The 19,356-nt window shown below is 44.9% G+C and overlaps 2 protein-coding genes across 6 annotated transcripts in view; one reads left to right on the forward strand and one right to left on the reverse strand.

Annotated features, from left to right (window-relative positions):
• LOC106560780 (protein eyes shut homolog) lies at positions 1-17,135 on the forward strand. Its single transcript, XM_045687142.1, has 5 exons — positions 1-335; positions 3,841-4,013; positions 14,281-14,442; positions 14,592-14,713; positions 15,179-17,135. The coding sequence occupies exons 3-5, from the start codon at positions 14,283-14,285 to the stop codon at positions 15,980-15,982; spliced, it is 1,086 nt and encodes a 361-aa protein (XP_045543098.1). The 5' UTR covers positions 1-335; positions 3,841-4,013; positions 14,281-14,282; the 3' UTR covers positions 15,983-17,135.
• The window catches only part of LOC106560778 (PHD finger protein 3), a 20,035-nt gene continuing 17,665 nt past the window's right edge, over positions 16,987-19,356 (reverse strand). For all 5 annotated transcript variants that reach the window (XM_045687110.1, XM_045687113.1, XM_045687111.1 and 2 more), the window contains one exon: positions 16,987-19,353. In XM_045687110.1, coding sequence (XP_045543066.1) covers positions 17,897-19,353 — 1,457 coding nt within the window. In that variant the 3' untranslated portion in view covers positions 16,987-17,896. The remainder of the gene's footprint in view (positions 19,354-19,356) is intronic.

Raw genomic sequence — 19,356 nt, forward strand, 5'->3', positions numbered from 1 at the left:
ATGCTGCTGTTGTTTCCCTGAAGCAATGCGTTATAGTTATAGGTTTTGTGATTTCAAAAGTTTCCTATTTGAGCGATGTGAAGTTCCGAGAAATGTCTGCTTAATTACACACACTGTTTGTCTGCTCAGTTTGAGTGGGATTTTCTGTGTTATTTCACAGGTTGCATATTTGATCTGGAGTTTCGGACGAGGAGAGACGGGAAGTTCATAGCGTTGGGGAAGCCTGAGGGTCATCCTAACTCTGGCCGTAGTGTGGGTCAGTGTGGGGTCACACCCTGCACCCTGGTGACCTGCAGGAATGGAGGAACCTGTGTGGACTCTGGATCCTCTGTCTAGTATGTACACTACATTTTCATTGATTATTTTATTTTGTTGAACCGTTCTTTAAACCAGGATGTCCCATTGTTATGCTTGTAATCAATGAATCAGATTGATTTATATTGCCCTTTCTACCACAATATATCTCCCAAAGTGCTTTACAGGAACCCATGAAGCCCATGGTATGTGACTGTGGTATTATTATTATTGAGTTAAGTGACTACAATGACGTCTCTGCATAATATGACTTGACCAGAGATGTAGGCTAAGGCTGGTCATATATAGGGTTGATTGAAGTGTACTGTTGCGGGGGGGGGCTTGTGGTTTCTTCTATAAACCTTCTATCAGTGAGACTCAGAAAATGCCCACGCTAAAACAGTCCTTGTGGCAAGTGCTCCCTCTATCCATCTCTATGGCGAGACTGAGAAAACAGGAGCATGTATTGATGTTGCATGTCAGACCAAGGGCTTAGTGGGCATCAGGCCTCCTCCGCCTGGTGTAATCAATGTTATTATCCCAGAAATGAGAGGCTTTGGAGACATAAATCACTGCTCAACATGGAGGCAAATGAATGGGTATGGCTGTACCACTGTTAGTCCTATTAATCATGGTTGGCTGGGTTGACCAGGAGATAGGTGGTGAATTCTATTTCAGCCTGTACAAGTGCTGATCTAGAATCAGGTCCCCAATGCCCATGTGTTCTTGTTCATTATGATATAAAAGGCTAAATTGATCCTAGATCAGCACTCCTACTCTGAGATGCTTTGTAAATACAGGTCCAGATTCCTAACATGTGTTTGGAATCAGCTTAGCCTTTTAGCTCATAATGAACAAGATTATATGGACAGGGGGGGACCTGATCCTAGATCAGTTTGTTTTAGTTTCTTCTATTCAGGAGAGATTTATCTGTCTGTATTGTTAAGAACAGCATCATCAGAGCAAGGAGCTGTGTGTTTAGGACTCAATGTTAATGAATGTGATACACAACAGTGCAGGCAATAGTGGATTCATTCAGACAATAATTGCAAAATGTAATGTAGTTGGTGAAGATATAATAACTCTTAGTAATTCACTGAAGATGTATCATCACCATCTGTAGACTCTGTAGATGTATCATTACCATCTGTAGACTCTGTAGATGTATCATTACCATCTGTATACTCTGTAGATGTAACATCACCATCTGTAGACTCTGTAGATGTATCATCACCATCTGTATACTCTGTAGATGTATCATCACCATCTGTAGACTCTGTAGATGTATCATTACCATCTGTAGACTCTGTAGATGTATCATCACCATCTGTAGACTCTGTAGATGTATCATCACCATCTGCATACTCTGTAGATGTATCATCACCATCTGTATACTCTGTAGATGTAACATCACCATCTGTATACTCTGTAGATGTAACATCACCATCTGTAGACTCTAGATGTAACATCACCATCTGTAGACTCTGTAGATGTATCATTACCATCTGTAGACTCTGTAGATGTATCATCACCATCTGTAGACTCTGTAGATGTATCAACACCATCTGTAGACTCTGTAGATGTATCATCACCATCTGTAGACTCTGTAGATGTATCATCACCATCTGTAGACTCTGTAGATGTACCATCACCATCTGTAGACTCTGTAGATATATCATCACCATCTGTAGACTCTGTAGATGTATCATCACCATCTGTAGACTCTGTAGATGTAACATCACCATCTGTAGACTCTGTAGATATAGCATCACCATCTGTAGACTCTGTAGAGTCTGACCTACAGTATTACTAGTAATAAGCCAGACCCCCTGTACTAAAGTATTATTAGAAATAAGCCAGTGCCCTGTACTACAGTATTACTAGTAATAAGCCAGTCCCCTGTACTACAGTATTACTAGTAATAAGCCAGTCCCCTGTACTACAGTATTACTTGAAATAAGCCAGTCCCCTGTACTACAGTATTACTAGTAATAAGCCAGTCCCCTGTACTACAGTATTACTAGTAGTAAGCCAGTCCCCTGTACTACAGTATTACTAGTAATAAGCCAGTCCCCCTGTACTACAGTATTACTAGTAATAAGCCAGTCCCCCTGTACTACAGTATTACTAGTAATAAGCCAGTCCCCTGTACTACAGTATTACTAGTAGTAAGCCAGTCCCCTGTACTACAGTATTACTAGTAGTAAGCCAGTCCCCTGACCTGCAGTATTACTAGTAATAAGCCAGTCCCCCTGTACTACAGTATTACTAGTAGTAAGCCAGTCCCCTGTACTACAGTATCACTAGTAGTAATCCAGTCCCCTGTACTACAGTATTACTAGTAGTAAGCCAGTGCCCTGTACTACAGTATTACTAGAAATAAGCCAGTGCCCTGTACTACAGTATTACTAGTAGTAAGCCAGTGCCCTGTACTACAGTATTACTAGTAGTAAGCCAGTCCCCTGTACTACAGTATTACTAGTAGTAAGCCAGTCCCCTGTACTACAGTATCACTAGTAGTAAGGCAGTCCCCTGTACTATAGGATTACTAGTAATAAGCCAGTCCCCTGTACTACAGCATTACTAGTAGTAAGCCAGTGCCCTGTACTACAGTATTACTAGTCGTACTCCATGTCATTCTGCTCTCCCCTGTAGCACTACTAGTAGCACTACTAGCAGCACTGTCTGTGCCAGTAGTAGAAGTAGTTATTCTGATGTTAAGTAAACCTCATGACATCTCCCCTAGCTGCCAGTTACACTAACCCATGTGTTCCTCTCTCCCCTAGCTGCCAGTTACCCTAACCCATGTGTTCCTCTCTCCCCTAGCTGCCAGTTACCCTAACCCATGTGTTCCTCTCTCCCCTAGCTGCCAGTTACCCTAACCCATGTGTTCCTCTCTCCCCTAGCTGCCAGTTACCCTAACCCATGTGTTCCTCTCTCCCCTAGCTGCCAGTATCCCTAACCCATGTGTTCCTCTCTCCCCTAGCTGGCAGTTACCCTAACCCATGTGTTCCTCTCTCCCCTAGCTGCCAGTATCCCTAACCCATGTGTTCCTCTCTCCCCTAGCTGCCAGTTACCCTAACCCATGTGTTCCTCTCTCCCCTAGCTGCCAGTATCCCTAACCCATGTGTTCCTCTCTCCCCTAGCTGCCAGTTACCCTAACCCATGTGTTCCTCTCTCCCCTAGCTGCCAGTTACCCTAACCCATGTGTTCCTCTCTCCCCTAGCTGCCAGTTACCCTAACCCATGTGTTCATCTCTCCCCTAGCTGCCAGTTACCCTAACCCATGTGTTCCTCTCTCCCCTAGCTGCCAGTTACCCTAACCCATGTGTTCCTCTCTCCCCTAGCTGCCAGTATCCCTAACCCATGTGTTCCTCTCTCCCCTAGCTGCCAGTTACCCTAACCCATGTGTTCCTCTCTCCCCTAGCTGCCAGTTACCCTAACCCATGTGTTCCTCTCTCCCCTAGCTGCCAGTTACCCTAACCCATGTGTTCCTCTCTCCCCTAGCTGCCAGTAACCCTAACCCATGTGTTCCTCTCTCCCCTAGCTGCCAGTGCCCATTCGGCTGGAAGGGAGCACTCTGCTCTGAGACCGTGTCTGTGTGCGACGCTGAACACCGTCCCCCTCCTTTGTGTGCCCGTGGTTCCACCTGCGTACCCCTTCCAGACGGATACACCTGCCTCTGCCCCTTGGGCACCGGCGGACTGCACTGTCAGCAAGGTCAGAATACTGACCAAACACTAACCAAATACTATTAGGTCAGAATACTGACCAAACACTAACCAAATACTATTAGGTCAGAATACTGACCAAACACTAACCAAATACTATTAATTCAGAATACTGACCAAATACTATTAGGTCAGAATACTGACCAAACACTAACCAAATAGTATTAGGTCAAAATAATAACCAACCAACCCAACCAGTTTGTCGCCAAAAAATAAGAAAAAGAAAGCGATTAAACTCTCTGTTAACCTCTCCGTTAACCTCTCCGTTACGTTAACCTCTCCGTTAACCTTTCTGTTAAACTCTCCGTTAACCTCTCTGTTAACCTCTCTGTTAACCTCTCCGTTAACCCCTCCGTTAACCTCTCTGTTAAACTCTCCGTTAAGCTCTCCGTTACGTTAACCTCTCTGTTAAGCTTTCTGTTAAACTCTCCGTTAACCTCTCTGTTAACCTCTCCGTTAACCTCTCCGTTAAACTCTCCGTTACGTTAACCTCTCCGTTAACCTCTCCGTTAACCTCTCCGTTAACCTCTCCGTTAAACTCTCCGTTAAGCTCTCCGTTAAACTCTCCGTTAAACTCTCCGTTTACCTCTCCGTTAAACTCTCCGTTAAGCTCTCCGTTAACCTCTCTGTTAAGCTCTCTGTTAACCTCTCCGTTAAACTCTCTGTTAACCTCTCTGTTAACCTCTCCGTTAACCTCTCTGTTAAGCTCTCTGTTAACCTCTCTGTTAAGCTCTCTGTTAACCTCTCTGTTAACCTCTCTGTTAAACTCTCCGTAAAACACTGATGAAGGTCTATTGAGACCAAAACGTTGGTATATGTTTTTTCCCCGTTATCCTATAGTATCAATTTCCAGGGTTTTAAAATGTAATTACATCAAATGAATAGATCTCAGTCCCTCTTATATAACCATTTGTCTTTCCCCTTTGATTGATAGCTTGACACAAAGAAATAGATACCGTACCAGTCAAAAGTTTGGACACACCTACTCATTCAAGGGTTTTTCTTCATTTTTACTATTTTCTACATTGTAGAATAATAGTGAAGACATCAAAACTATGCAATAACACATATGGAATCATGTAGTTACCAAAAAAGTGTTAAACAAATCAAAATATATTTTAGATTATTCAAAGTAGCCACCCTTTCCCTTGATGACTTTGCACACTCTTGTAATTCTCTCAACCAGCTTCATGAGGTAGTCACCTGGAATGCATTTCAATTAACAGGTGTGCCTTGTCAAAAGTTAATTAGTGGAATTTATTTCCTTCTTAATGTGTTTGAGACAATCAGCTGTCTTGTGACAAGGTAGAGGTGGTATACAGAAGATAGCCCTATTTGGTAAAAGACCAAGTCCATATTATGGCAAGAACAGCTCAAATAAGCAAAGAGAAATGACAGTCCATCATTACTTTAAGACATGAAGGTCAGTAAATCTTGAAAATGTCAAGAACTTTGAAAGTTTCTTCAAGTGCAGTCACAAAAACCATCAAGCGCTATGATGAAACTGCTTCTCATGAGGACCGCCACAGGAAAGGAAGAGCCAGAGTTACCTCTGCTGCAGAGGATAAGTTCATAAGAGTTACCAGCCTCAGAAATTGCAGCCCAGATAAATGCTTGACAGAGTTCAAGTAACAGACACATGAATCAGGCCTTCATGGTCGAATTGCTGCATAGAAACCACTATTAAAGGACACCAATAAGAAGAAGAGACTTGCTTGGGCCAAGAAACACGAGCAATGGACATTAGACCGGTGGAAATCTGTTCTTTGGTCTGATGAGGCCAAATGTCAGATTTTCGGTTTCAACCGCCGTGTCTTTGTGGGATGCAGAATAGCTGAACAGATGATCTCCGCATGTGTGGTTCCCACCATGAAGCATGGAGGAGGAGGTGTGATGGTGTATTCTGTTTTTGTATTTATTATGGATCCCCATTAGCTGTTGCCAAAGCAACAGCTATTCTTCCTGGGGTCCAGCAAAATTAAGGCGGTTTATACCATTTTAAAAACATTACTATACATTCACAGATTTCACAACACACTGTGTGCCCTCAGGCCCCTACTCCATCACTACCACATATCTACAGTACTAAATCCATGTGTATGATGTTATCGTGTGTGTGTGTATGCATGTGACTGTGCCAATGTTTGTGTTGCTTCACAGTCCCGCTGTTCCATAAGGTGTTTTTTAAATCTGTTTTTTAAATCTAATTTTACTGCTTGCGTCAGTTTCTTGATGTGGAATAGAGTTTATTGTAGTCATGGCTCAATGTAGTACTGTGTGCCTCCCATAGTCTGTTCTGGACTTGGGGACTGTGAAGAGACCTCTTGTGGCATGTCTTGTGGGGTATGTATGGGTGTCCGAGCTCTGTGCCAGTAGTTTAGACAGACAGCTCAGTGCATTCAACATGTCAATACCTCTCATAAATACAAGTAGTGATGAAGTCAATCTCTCCTCCACTTTCAGCCAGGAGAGATTGACATGCATATTATTAATATTAGGTCTCTGTGTACATCCAAGGGCCAGCCGTGCTGCCCTGTTATGAGCCAATTGCAAAACTAGGGCCTGTTGGACCTGCCTTGTTGATAGTGTTGTTAAGAAGGCAGAGCATCATTTTTATTATAGACAGACTTCTTCCAATCTTAGCTACTACTGCATCAATATGTTTTGATCATGACAGTTTACAATCTAGTGTTATTCCAAGCAGTTTAGTCATCTCAACTTGCTCAATTTCCACATTATTTATTACAAGATTTAGTTGAGGTTTAGGGTTTAGTGAGTGTTTTGTTCCAAATACAATGCTTTTAGTTTCAGAAATATTTAGTGCTAACTTATTCCTTTCCACCCACTCTGAAACTAACTGCAGCTCTTTGTTGAGTGTTGAAGTCATTTCAGTCGCTGTAGTAGCTGACGTGTATAGTGTTGAGTCATCCGCATACATAGACACTCTGGCTTCACTCAGTCAGTGGCATGTCGTTAGTAAAATAAAATTAACGGAAGGGGCCTAAATAGCTACCCTGGAGAATTCCTGATTCTAACTGGATTATATTTGAGAGGCTTCCATTAAAGAACACCTTCTGTGTTCTGTTAGACAAGTAACTCTATCCACATTATAGCAGGGGGTGTAAAGCCATAACACATACGTTTTTCCAGCAGCAGACTATGATCAATAATGTCAAAGCTGCACTGAAGTCTAATAAGACAGCCCCCACAATAATTTTATCATCAATTTATCTCAGCCAATCATCAGTAATTTGTGTAAGTGCCACGTCCTGACCAAACTACAATAACAAATAACCTCTTTACTGGTCAGGACGTGACAGTCTGATTCAATGAATGAAGGAGCCTAGTTGTCTTTTTTTCCCAAAATTTCATTTAAGGTGCCCCAAAGCTTTTTACTATCATTCTTTTATTTAATTTATCTTATTTCTGTCTTTTCGGTTGATGTTATAACCATGTATTGCTACCACTGTATCATCAAATGTATTATCTAAGTGAGTTTCAGAGCTAATCAGAATATGAATGTCATCTGTTACAAGAAAGTTATTGACTTCATGGACCTTGTTTCTTAGGCTACATATGTTAATATGGGCTATTTGTAGCACTTTTCTGGGTTGCTTGATTGTTTTAATGCTTTACTGGGAAACTTATCAGAGGTAGACTTACTCATGTTATTTACATTGGAGCTGATAGTGCAGAGTGAGCTGCATAAAGTGGTCTTCCTACTATTGCACACCGCCTCAGTGCTAACAGTGGAACTCATGACTACTGCTTACAATAGCTGTAGGATAAACAGATGTATTCGGTGCAATTAGGGGTACATAAATTAAATTACTTACATTGTGTTTGCCAATGCCCCTAAGATCATGTACATTTCATGCAGCATTATGGCGACTCATTGTCACAATGGTAGGGATTAACTGAGCTGGTCCTGGATCATTTACCAGTCATTGTTTCAACGCAGTCTTGAAATGCATGGACAGAGTCCAGGAGCCAAGATGATTTGGATGGACTCCGTCATTCCTGTAGAGTATCTTCTGTTTCCAGAAGGTGTCAAAGTTATCAATGAAAATGACTCCAGAAGAGCTACAGTAGTCTTTTAGCCAGATGTGTAATGCCAGCAGTCTGCTGAATCTTTCACACCCGCGGCCCAACGATGGTACTGGACCTGAAATTATTGGCCCTTTTTTTGGAGTCTTTTAATGCTAAAATCAGTTCTTTAAAATCCATTTTCAAATGTTCCGAGCTAGCCCTCCTGATGTCGTTTGACCCCACATGGACTACGACAGTGTCAGCTCCCTGCATCTGTGGTAGAACAGTCGACACGCCCTTGTTATGTCCTGTTCTTTTGCCTTGGGGACCGAGATGTTTCTCACCATAGAGCTGCCTATGATGACAGCTGGTGATGTTGAATGGGCCGGTCTCTCAGGCAGCCTCAAGGTCTGGTGAGGCTGGGAACTCCGAAGATCTGAACCCGAGGTAGAAGCCACCGGAGAGGGAGACAGAACCGAGGACGAAGATGCAGGTACCTCCGGATCCGATCTTGATTGGGAAGCCACCGAGAACGAAGGCTCCGGAACCTCTGGATCCAGGGCGGCAAAGCTGTTTTTGGTCTGTGTCAGTTCCTGGCTCAACATCTCCATGGAGACCCCCGTTGCCAGAGGACGCCTTCTTCGACTTCCACGGCAAGTGACGTACCTCCATGGCTGGTTGGCTGTGTCGAGAACAGCTCGGTTCTCCAGGGAAGGGGGAGACCACTTCGGGGATGGAATCCTGCCTAGCACCAGCCAGTCGGCTGTGGAGAGCCGACACGGCGGCGAAACTTCCACCAGACCAGAGCGGCGTCCGGCTACTAGAGTGGAAGAAAAATAAAAAGTAGGTGGGCGTGGGTTCCCCAGTAGCTTATGTAGGTTTGCTACTTGCTTGCTAAGAGTAGCCACTTCGCTCCTGTAGTCCTCCGCAAGCAAGCAGTTGCTACATTGAAAGTCAGCGCAGTCCACTTTGTCCCGGAACAACGCAAAGTAAACACAGCTCCTGCAATGCTGGAAACGTTTAATGGCGGCCTCCATTTGAGACCTTTTTTTTGAGGCCACCGAGTGTAGGGGTGCTTTGCTGCTGACGCTGTCTGTGATTTATTTAGAATTCAAGGCATACTTAACCAGCATGACTACCACAGCATTCTGCAGCAATACGCCATCCCATCTGGTTTGCGCTTTGGGACTACAATTCGTTTTTCCACAGGACAATGACCCAACACACCTCCAGGCTATGTAAGGTCTATTTGACCAAGAAGGAGAGTGATGGAGTGCTGCATCAGATGATCTGGCCTCCACAATCACCCGACCTCAACCTAATTGAGATGGTTTGGGATGAGTTGGACCGCAGAGTGAAGGAAAAGCAGCCAACAAGTGCTCAGCATATGTGGGAACTCCTTCAAGACTGTTGGAAAAGCATTCCTCATGAAGCTGGTTGAGAGAATGCCAAGAGTGTGCAAAGCTATCATTAAGGCAAAGGGTGGCTACTTTGAATATATTTTGATTTGATTAACACTTTTTTGGTTACTACATGATTCCATATGTGCTATTTCAAAGTTTTGATGTCTTCACTATTATTATACAATGTAGAAAATAGTAAAAATAAAGAAAAACCCATGAATGGGTAGGTGTATCCAAACTTTTGACTGGTACTGTATATTTTTTGCATTAATCCACCAGATAATCCACCAGATACTATAGCTGCAGTCCTGCTCCCAGACTGGCAGTCAGAGCAGCGCTTCAGTGGTTATATCCCAGCCTGGCAGTCAGAGCAGCGCATCAGTGGTTATATTAATGAGATTTCAATCAAATCCAGTCAGTCAGTATAGCTCTCTGGTACAAATTGCCAAGGAACATTGGGCTCTGGGGTGAGCTCATTTAAATGAATCCATATTCAGTACACTGTGACCTGTGACCTGTTAGAACTGGCTGCGCCAATAGGTTCAATTAGAGAATGACATTGCATAATAGCCTACTGTGGCTATAGCCCTCTGTCTCTTACAGCCCGTACCAATTCCCTTCCTACTCCTTCCCTTTGGCCTTATTCCTTCCCCTTGGCCTTACTCCTTCCCCTTGGCCTTACTCCTTCCCCTTGGCCTTACTCCTTCCCTTTGGCCTTACTCCTTCCCCTTGGCCTTACTCCTTCCCCTTGGCCTTACTCCTTCCCCTTGGCCCTAACCCTTCCCTTTGGCCTTACTCCTTCCCCTTGGCCTTACTCCTTCCCCTTGGCCTTACTCCTTCCCCTTGGCCTTACTCCTTCCCCTTGGCCCTAACCCTTCCCTTTGGCCTTACTCCTTCCCCTTGGCCTTACTCCTTCCCCTTGGCCCTACTCCTTCCCCTTGGCCTTACTCCTTCCCCTTGGCCTTACTCCTTCCCCTTGGCCTTACTCCTTCCCCTTGGCCTTACTCCTTCCCCTTGGCCCTACTCCTTCCCCTTGGCCTTACTCCTTCCCCTTGGCCCTACTCCTTCCCTTTGGCCTTACTACTTACCCTTGGCCCTACTCCTTCCCCTTGGCCTTACTCCTTCCCTTTGGCCTTACTCCTTCCCCTTGGCCTTACTCCTTCCCTTTGGCCTTACTCCTTCCCCTTGGCCTTACTCCTTCCCCTTGGCCTTACTCCTTCCCCTTGGCCTTACTCCTTCCCTTTGGCCTTACTCCTTCCCCTTGGCCTTACTCCTTCCCTTTGGCCTTACTCCTTCCCCTTGGCCTTACTCCTTCCCCTTGGCCTTACTCCTTCCCCTTGGCCCTAACCCTTCCCTTTGGCCTTACTCCTTCCCCTTGGCCTTACTCCTTCCCCTTGGCCCTACTCCTTCCCCTTGGCCTTACTCCTTCCCCTTGGCCTTACTACTTACCCTTGGCCCTACTCCTTCCCCTTGGCCTTACTCCTTCCCTTTGGCCTTACTCCTTCCCCTTGGCCCTACTCCTTCACTTTGTCCTTACTCCTTCCCCTTGGCCTTACTCCTTCCCCTTGGCCTTACTCCTTCCTCTTGGCCCTACTCCTTCCCCTTGGCCTTACTCCTTCCCTTTGGCCTTACTCCTTCCCCTTGGCCCTACTCCTTCCCTTTGGCCTTACTCCTTCCCCTTGGCCTTACTCCTTCCCTTTGGCCTTACTCCTTCCCCTTGGCCCTACTCCTTCCCTTTGGCCTTACTCCTTCCCCTTGGCCTTACTCCTTCCCTTTGGCCTTACTCCTTCCCCTTGGCCTTACTCCTTCCCTTTGGCCTTACTCCTTCCCCATGGTCATAGTCCTTCCCCTTGGCCCTACTTCTTCCCCTTGGCCCTTCTCCTTCAATGTTTCCAGATCTGAAGGGTCTCGTGAAGCTTCTCCATGGTGCATACATTCTTTTGACTAATCATATTATCTATCCTGTTGCCGAGTCATTTCATCCTATTGCCTTGTCTCCGGTTACCTATCTACCCCCGCACATGGACTTGGTACTGGTACCCCATGTTTATAGCCAAGTTATCATTACGCGCTTCTGGTACCCCATGTTTATCGCCAAGATATCATTACGCGGTACTGGTACCCCATGTTTATAGCCAAGTTATCATTACTCAGTACTGGTACCCCATGTTTATAGCCAAGTTATCATTACGCCGTACTGGTACCCCATGTTTATAGCCAAGTTATCATTACTCAGTACTGGTACCCCATGTTTATAGCCAAGTTATCATTACGCGGTACTGGTACCCCATGTTTATAGCCAAGTTATCATTACTCAGTACTGGTACCCCATGTTTATAGCCAAGTTATCATTACTCAGTACTGGTACCCCATGTTTATAGCCAAGTTATCATTACTCAGTACTGGTACCCCATGTTTATAGCCAAGTTATCATTGCTCAGTACTGGTAACCCCATGTTTATAGCCAAGTTATTGTTACTCATTGTGGATGTTTTCATTGAGTTATTATTTTTCTATTATTTCTCTATTTTTCTCTCTGTATTGTTGGGAAGGGCCTGTAAGTAAGCATTTCACTGTTAGCCTACACCTGTTGTTTACCAAGCATGTGACTTTAGAGATAAACAAACATTGAAGATCTGCAAATATAAGTAATTACATTATTGCCGCGCACCTGCAGCAAGAAAACTCAGATGTGAGAGTGCTTTATAAAATGGTAGATCTGAAAAGATTGAAGGCTTAGGGCCAACGGAAGGAAAGTTAACGTTTATTGTCATGAGTCTTGTCCTGGGGCAGAACTGAACGATTTCCACTAGATAGGCCAGCTGCAAAGTCAAAATTGGCTATATTGTAAAAATTCATGAAAACTAAAATGTGCTTTTTGGTCTATGGTCAGGCATTAGGGTTAGCAGTATGATTAAGGGGAAAGATATATGGATAGAGGGGGGAGGAGAGACAAAGAGAGGAACAGAGGGGGAGGAGAGACATAGAGAGGGACAGAGGGGGAGGAGGGACAGAGGGGGAGGAGAGACAGAGAGAGGGACAGAGGGGGAGGGGAGACAGAGAGAGGGATAGAGGGGGGAGGCGAGAGAGAGGGATAGAGGAGGGAGGAAAGACAGAGAGAGGAACAGATGGGAAGGAGAGACAGAGAGAGGGATAGAGGGGGGGAGGAGAGACAGAGAGAGGGATAGAGGAGGGAGGAGAGACAGAGAGAGGGATAGAGGGGGAGGAGAGACAGAGAGAGGGATAGAGGAGGGAGGAGTACAGAGAGAAAGAGATAGCTGGGGAGGAGAGACAGAGCGAGGGATAGAGGGGGGAGGAGAGACAGAGAGAGGGACAGAGGGGGAGGAGAGACAGAGAGGGGGGAGGAGAGAAAAGGAAAGAACAAGCAGTAGGGATAGAGAGAAAAATAAGCCATTGTGTGAGAAAAAGAGGAGATGAAAATAAATGTCACAGCTCAGTGTGTCCCACTATCTCCAAGCTTACAGCATTTTATTTAACCTTTATTTAACTAAGCAAGAGTAAACTCGACGACGCTGGGCCAATTGTGTGCTGCACTATGGGACTCCCAATCACGGCCGGTAGTGATACAGCCTGGCTATGTTTTATGATAATGTTATTACGCAAAATACAGGGCTCTATGTATTACTGTAGTAGGACTACTGTATATAAAACACAGGGCTCTATGTATTACTGTAGTAGGCCTGCTGTATACAAAACACAGGGCTCTATGTATTACTGTAGTAGGCCTACTGTATACAAAACACAGGGCTCTATGTATTACTGTAGTATTCCTACTGTATACAAAACACAGGGCTCTATGTATTACTGTAGTAGGCCTGCTGTATACAAAACACAGGGCTCTATGTATTACTGTAGTAGGACTACTGTATACAAAACACAGGGCTCTATGTATTACTGTAGTAAGACTACTGTATACAAAACACAGGGCTGTATGTATTACTGTAATAGGACTACTGTATACAAAATACAGGGCTCTATGTATTGCTGTAGTAGGACTACTGTATACAAAATACAGGGCTCTATGTATTACTGTGATAGAGCCCTGTATTTTGTATACAGTAGTCCTATGTATTACTGTAGTAAGACTACTGTATACAAAGCACAGGGCTCTATCTATTACTGTAACAGGACTACTGTATACAAAACACAGGGCTCTATGTATTACTGTAGTAGGACTACTGTATACAAAACACAGGGCTGTATGTATTACTGTAATAGGACTACTGTATACAAAATACAGGGCTCTATGTATTACTGTAATAGGACTACTGTATACAAAACACAGGGCTGTATGTATTACTGTAATAGGACTACTGTATACAAAACACAGGGCTGTATGTATTACTGTAATAGGACTACTGTATACAAAACACAGGGCTGTATGTATTACTGTAATAGGACTACTGTATACAAAACACAGGGCTATATGTATTACTGTAATAGGACTGCTGTATACAAAACACAGGGCTGTATGTATTACTGTAATAGGACTGCTGTATACAACAGGTTCTCATCTTCAATCTGATAAAACAGGAGTTTGAGAATATACAGATAAATCCAATAACATTGTTGTCATAAGCAATAAGAATTACACTACAACTCTGAACAAACCTTACACATTTCCATATTACTCTGGTTCTTCTTGATGTTATGAAGAAAATTCTTCATAGTAACATTAGACATTTTTTGTATCCTGTTCTTGTAAAAGTAATTTCAGAATCAAATGAACAAGAAAAAATATTCTAAAAGTATTTTATACATTTTTTATGAGGTTTGTATTTCTCCCATTCTTGTTTGTTTCAGCCATGGCCATCAGTGACCCATTCTTCAGCAGTAACCAGTCATCCTGGATGTCTTTCCCTCCAGTCAGCATTAGACACAGGACAGACCTCAGGCTGCAGTTCCAGACTCTGTCACCAGAGGGCATCCTCTTCTACACAGCACAGCACCTCAGTGCCCGGGCCGGTAGGAACACAGTAACCATTCTATCCCTCTAAACTGTTTTCCTGTCATTTGTGGTTTATAGAAATGTGGTAATAATATAAATACATTCAGAATGACAACATTAATGACCATCGTATCCCTCTGTCCCGCTCTGGTCATGTCATCCACAGAAGACTTCTTCTGTGTGTCCCTGACATCGGGGTTGGTCCAGCTGCGTTACAACCTGGGTTCTGGAACCAACGTGTTACAGTCCACTAACAGAGTGGACACCAGCGGAGGGACCTGGCACACGGTACCATGTCAAATCACATTTTATTTTATCACATGCTCCGAATATAACAGGTGTAGATCTTACAGTGAAATGCTGAATATAACAGGTGTAGATCTTACAGTGAAATGCTGAATATAACAGGTGTAGATCTTACAGTGAAATGCTGAATATAACAGGTGTAGATCTTACAGTGAAATGCTGAATATAACAGGTGTAGATCTTACAGTGAAATGCTTACTTACAAGCCCTTAACCAACAACGCAGTTTTATGCGAAAAAAGACACACAATTGGTTAGGTGGCCGTATAACAGCAGCCATCTCCTCCTGCCCCATTATGTTCTTACACCTGTACAGAACAGACAGGAACATTCCAGCTGCTTTACATGTGCTGAAAACACATCAGATATTTACAGGATCTGGCTAAATAATTAGAAAACACACACGCAATTAATATTTTCTGTAACGGTTTGATGTTTATCATTCCAGGTGAGGACAGGCAGGACGGGCCACCAGGGGTTCCTGGTTCTGGAGCAGAATGACACGGAGGGAGGGATGTCCACTCTGGACGTGGCCACGGACCTCTTCGTCGGCGGGGTCTCCGACCTGAGCTCCATCTCTACGTTCTCCGTGGAGAGCGAGCCTGTGGGTTTTACTGGAGGCGTGAGAGAGCTCGTCTTAAACGGACACGACTTTGACCTGACGGAGACAGGGGCCCTGGGAGGGGCCAATGTGGGCGACTGGGACGGGACGGCGTGCGGGTACAAAGTGTGCCAGAACGGTGGCCGCTGTACTGCGTTGAGCGGCGCCGATTCGGACTCATTTATGTGCACCTGCCCTCCTCGGTGGACGGGTCCTGTGTGTAACCAATCGGTGTATTGTGTCAATAACCTCTGTCAACATGAGTCATTGTGTTTCTCTGATCTTGTGACTGGCTCATACGACTGTTTCTGTCCTCTCGGGTCGGAGGGGAGGTACTGCGATAAGCAGGTAGGCCTATCCATGACCACTCTGAAGTTCGTTGGGAAATCATATCTGAAATACAGGGATCCTAAATTCAACACAAGGAATCTGAGGTACACGCAGGTTTCGTTTAACTTTACAGCAAGCAGGAACGAAGGGTTGATTCTGTGGATGGGAAGAGCGGAGCATGATGACGACGATTACCTTGCCGTCGGGCTTCAGGCCACCTCAAAATCGCAGTCAACCTCGGAGAGAGGCTCTCCCTCCCGCTCACTTTCAGAAACGTCACGTTGTGTTGCAACAAATGGTATTATTTATCTCTCTCTCTGAACAGTACCCTTATTCAGGTGTTCCTGGGTGATGAGAGGGTCCTTTTCGAAGACGTGGACCCCTTCGAGCGTTACGTTGCCATGAATTACGGGGGTCTGTTGTACTTGGGAGGGTTCGAGTTGCATAGGAACATCTCAACAGTGACGTCTGGGCTGTTTACCAAAGGGTTTGTGGGAGATCTTAAAGATGTGCGTTTGTATCAGGACCCCAGACAACTGCTGTTCCTCCAAAACAGCAAAGGATTTAATGTTTACAAAAGTAATGAGTAGTTCTGTAACTCGTGAAAATAGGTAATTACTGTGTTGTGATAAAGAAATTCATAGTTTAAGTTCTTCATACACTTGGCAATCCAAGTTGTATTCATTATGCACCAAATGGAAGAAAACACAAACAAGGACAACCTCCTGGAATTGTTAATAAGCTCGTTGTTTTTTTTATCCATTGTGTGCCCTGATGAACACAACTCTGTTGAAACTGCCAGCTCCTCAGTAGATGGTTAATACCCTAAGTATTCCAAACATTAAGAACGCCTTCCTAAAATTGAGTTGCTCCCCTCCCTTTTACCCTCAGAACAGCCTCAATTCTTCGGGGCATGGACTCTACAAGGTGTCGAAAGCATTCCACAAGGCTGCTGGCCCATGTTGACTCCAATGATTCCCACAGTTGTGTCAAGTGGCTGGATGTCCTTTGGCTGGTGGACCATTTTTGATACACACAGGAAACTGTTGAGTATGAAAACCCCGCAGCATTGCAGTTCTTGACACACTCAAACTGGTGTGCCTGGCACTACTACGCCATTCAAAGGCACAAATCTTTAGTCTTGCCCATTCACCCTCTGAATGGCACACATACACAATCCATGTCTCAAAAAAAATGTTTTACCTGTCTCCTACACTGATTGAAGAGAAACTCAATAAGGGATTCACCTGGTCAGTCTGTGTTTTGTCTACTCAGTAAGTCTGATTAGAATATACATTCCTCTCATAAAAAGGACATTTCTTCTCAACAATACAAAGATCAACTTTATTACCAGCTGTACATGAACACGGTGCAGAAGGCACACTTGATTTTCCAATGTCCTTGACAAGCCAAAATGTACATAGACAATATTTGTCGATAGAAAAAAAATAAATGTATTTCTGTATAGCAATTTAAAAAAATTAAATGGAAAAACCAGAACAAGAGAAGCTGCTTTAATTAAAATGTTTTGTTTTCTGCTACTCAAATGGTTAGTTTCTCTCTCCACTGTATTAAATTCATGTGAAACTGCTGAAGTCACCAGAACATTCCCTCCATCTCTACTCCAACAGTCCATCTGGGTATGCCTGTTATTGTGTTTCATGCTATAGAAAACATTCAAAGAATAGTTCAGCCATTTTACATATTAAGATTTGTTTCTTTACCCTGAAAACAATCTATGGACAAGGGGACCGACTACAATCCACACTAAGTATTAGCAACATTAGCGTTTTGCGATCATTTCCCTGTCTAAGTCAATCTACCCTGTTTAGCATGTGTTAAATATCATGCCCAAATCATTGCTGCCTCCTTATCCATAGACTGATTTTAAAAGGTATGGAAACATATGTCAAATCATTGAGCTATCCATTTAACCACTTGTTGTGATCCATATCAGAGCACAATGCTCAGTGCACCAAGTCACCATGTGACACGCAGAATACAGAAATATACGGTAAAATTAACACTTAAAAAACTGGGGATTTTCAAAACTTGAAATATCACCTCAAAGCCTTAACGGTTGGTTTTTAAGAAAGCAGATTTCAGAATGTGTTAATAATCCTACTGAAAGTGTTGACCTCTACTGGATTTTAAAAATAACATATATAAAAGGGACAATGCCAGTAAAACTGTTGTAGGGTAGACCATCTCGGGGTGGGTAGTACAAAAGAAAACTCATGAGTGACTGTCTTTGGAACTTCTCCTCGATTTCTCATAATCAGAGTCTCTCCTGCTGTGTTTGTGACGGTTCCCGTGGTCACCGTCGCTATGGTGACGTTCTTTCCTCCTCTCACTGTGACCGTGGCGCTCGTCTTTAGAGTGGTGCCGGCTCCCTCTGTGGTGAGAAGAAGAGTCTTTACTCCGGTCTCTCTCTCTGCTCCGGCTTCTATCACGTTTCTTTCCCCTCTCTTGGCTGTGGTTCCGGCTCTTCTCTCCATGACGGGACTCGCTGTGGTGCCGGTGCCTCCCGTACTGGTCCCTGTCCTCCTTCTTGTGGCCCGACCCGGGCTGCCTGTCCCAGGGGTCGCTGTACAGAATCCTCTCTGCTGCCCCCTTCTGGTCCTCTTTGGCAGCGGCAGATGGGGGCAGGTTCTGGTTGGAATTGGACGACTCAGCGGAGGCAAACCTCTGAGGGTCACCACCGTAAGCTAACGGTAGCCCCCCGGGGAAAGAGTTGGGAGATGTGGGTCCTGGACCAGGCTGAGGCCACTGTGTTATTCCAGCATGATTCTGCATCTGTGGGTCGTGAGGTGGCGGGTACATCATGGGTGGTGGGGGGCCAGTAGGGTAGCTGAAGTTGGTGGGTAGCTGGGGCGGGTGCTGAAAAGGTGGCGGTGCGGTGTTACAGAAGGGGGGGACAGGTGGTGCTGGCTGGTACTGGAAGTCTACAGGAGGTCCTCCAGGGTGGAGAGGGATGGGACCATAGGGACCAACCTGTAGTGGGCCATGGTCTGGAGGTGGGGGGCGTCTGTAGTCAGTCTGGTGGTGGTGGGAGGGGTATCCGTGTTGAGCTGCCATAGGACGATACTTCCTGGTGGTCAGAACAGGAACAGGTTGGGGGTGACCCTCTGATCCTGCTGATTGGACAGCAGTTGGTTCTTCAGTCATATTGGAATATGCAGAGCTTTTCTTCAGGATTCCACTCGGAAGGGGTTTTGGTGTGGGGACGCTTTCCTCGACAGAAGCGTTGGACGTAGCTGTAATAGACAAGAGAGTAGGTGTCTTCTCTTCTTTGGATTTGTCCTTTTCGCACAACGCCGAATCCCCTTTGTTTAAGGAGCCGTCTGTGTTGGGATCCGTGGAGAGGCTGGCCAGGAACGACTCTGTCGAGACGTCTGGAGGTTTGTCTTTCAGAGAGACCGACGGGCCTCGGTAAACCACACCCTCCTCTTTCGCCAACGCGTTGTTGTTAGCGGTAGACGTTTCAGCCAAGCTGGAAGACACAGGTTCCTCTGCTTTGACCGGTTTGGGTTCCCTCTTCTTGATGACAAAACCAGTCTGTCTGTGAGCACCAGCGCTGGGACTCTTAGTGCTGGTGGAGCTTCCTGGAGTGGTTGCTGCTCCTCCATCAGCCTTGGAGGTCTGTGGAGCCGAGGGCTCTCGACCATCATCACCCAGCAGTGGAGGGTTACCTG

This window comes from Salmo salar, chromosome ssa01 (assembly GCF_905237065.1).
Source record: "Salmo salar chromosome ssa01, Ssal_v3.1, whole genome shotgun sequence".
Taxonomy (NCBI): Eukaryota; Metazoa; Chordata; class Actinopteri; order Salmoniformes; family Salmonidae; genus Salmo; species Salmo salar.

Excerpts from the sequence above, each read along its gene's own strand:
- LOC106560780 (XM_045687142.1), top strand. The coding sequence starts at position 14,283 with ATGGCCATCAGTGACCCATTCTTCAGCAGTAACCAGTCATCCTGGATG. Across the intron at positions 14,443-14,591 it reads GCACCTCAGTGCCCGGGCCG|AAGACTTCTTCTGTGTGTCC; the intron begins GTAGGAACACAG and ends TGTCATCCACAG. Across the intron at positions 14,714-15,178 it reads GCGGAGGGACCTGGCACACG|GTGAGGACAGGCAGGACGGG; the intron begins GTACCATGTCAA and ends TTATCATTCCAG.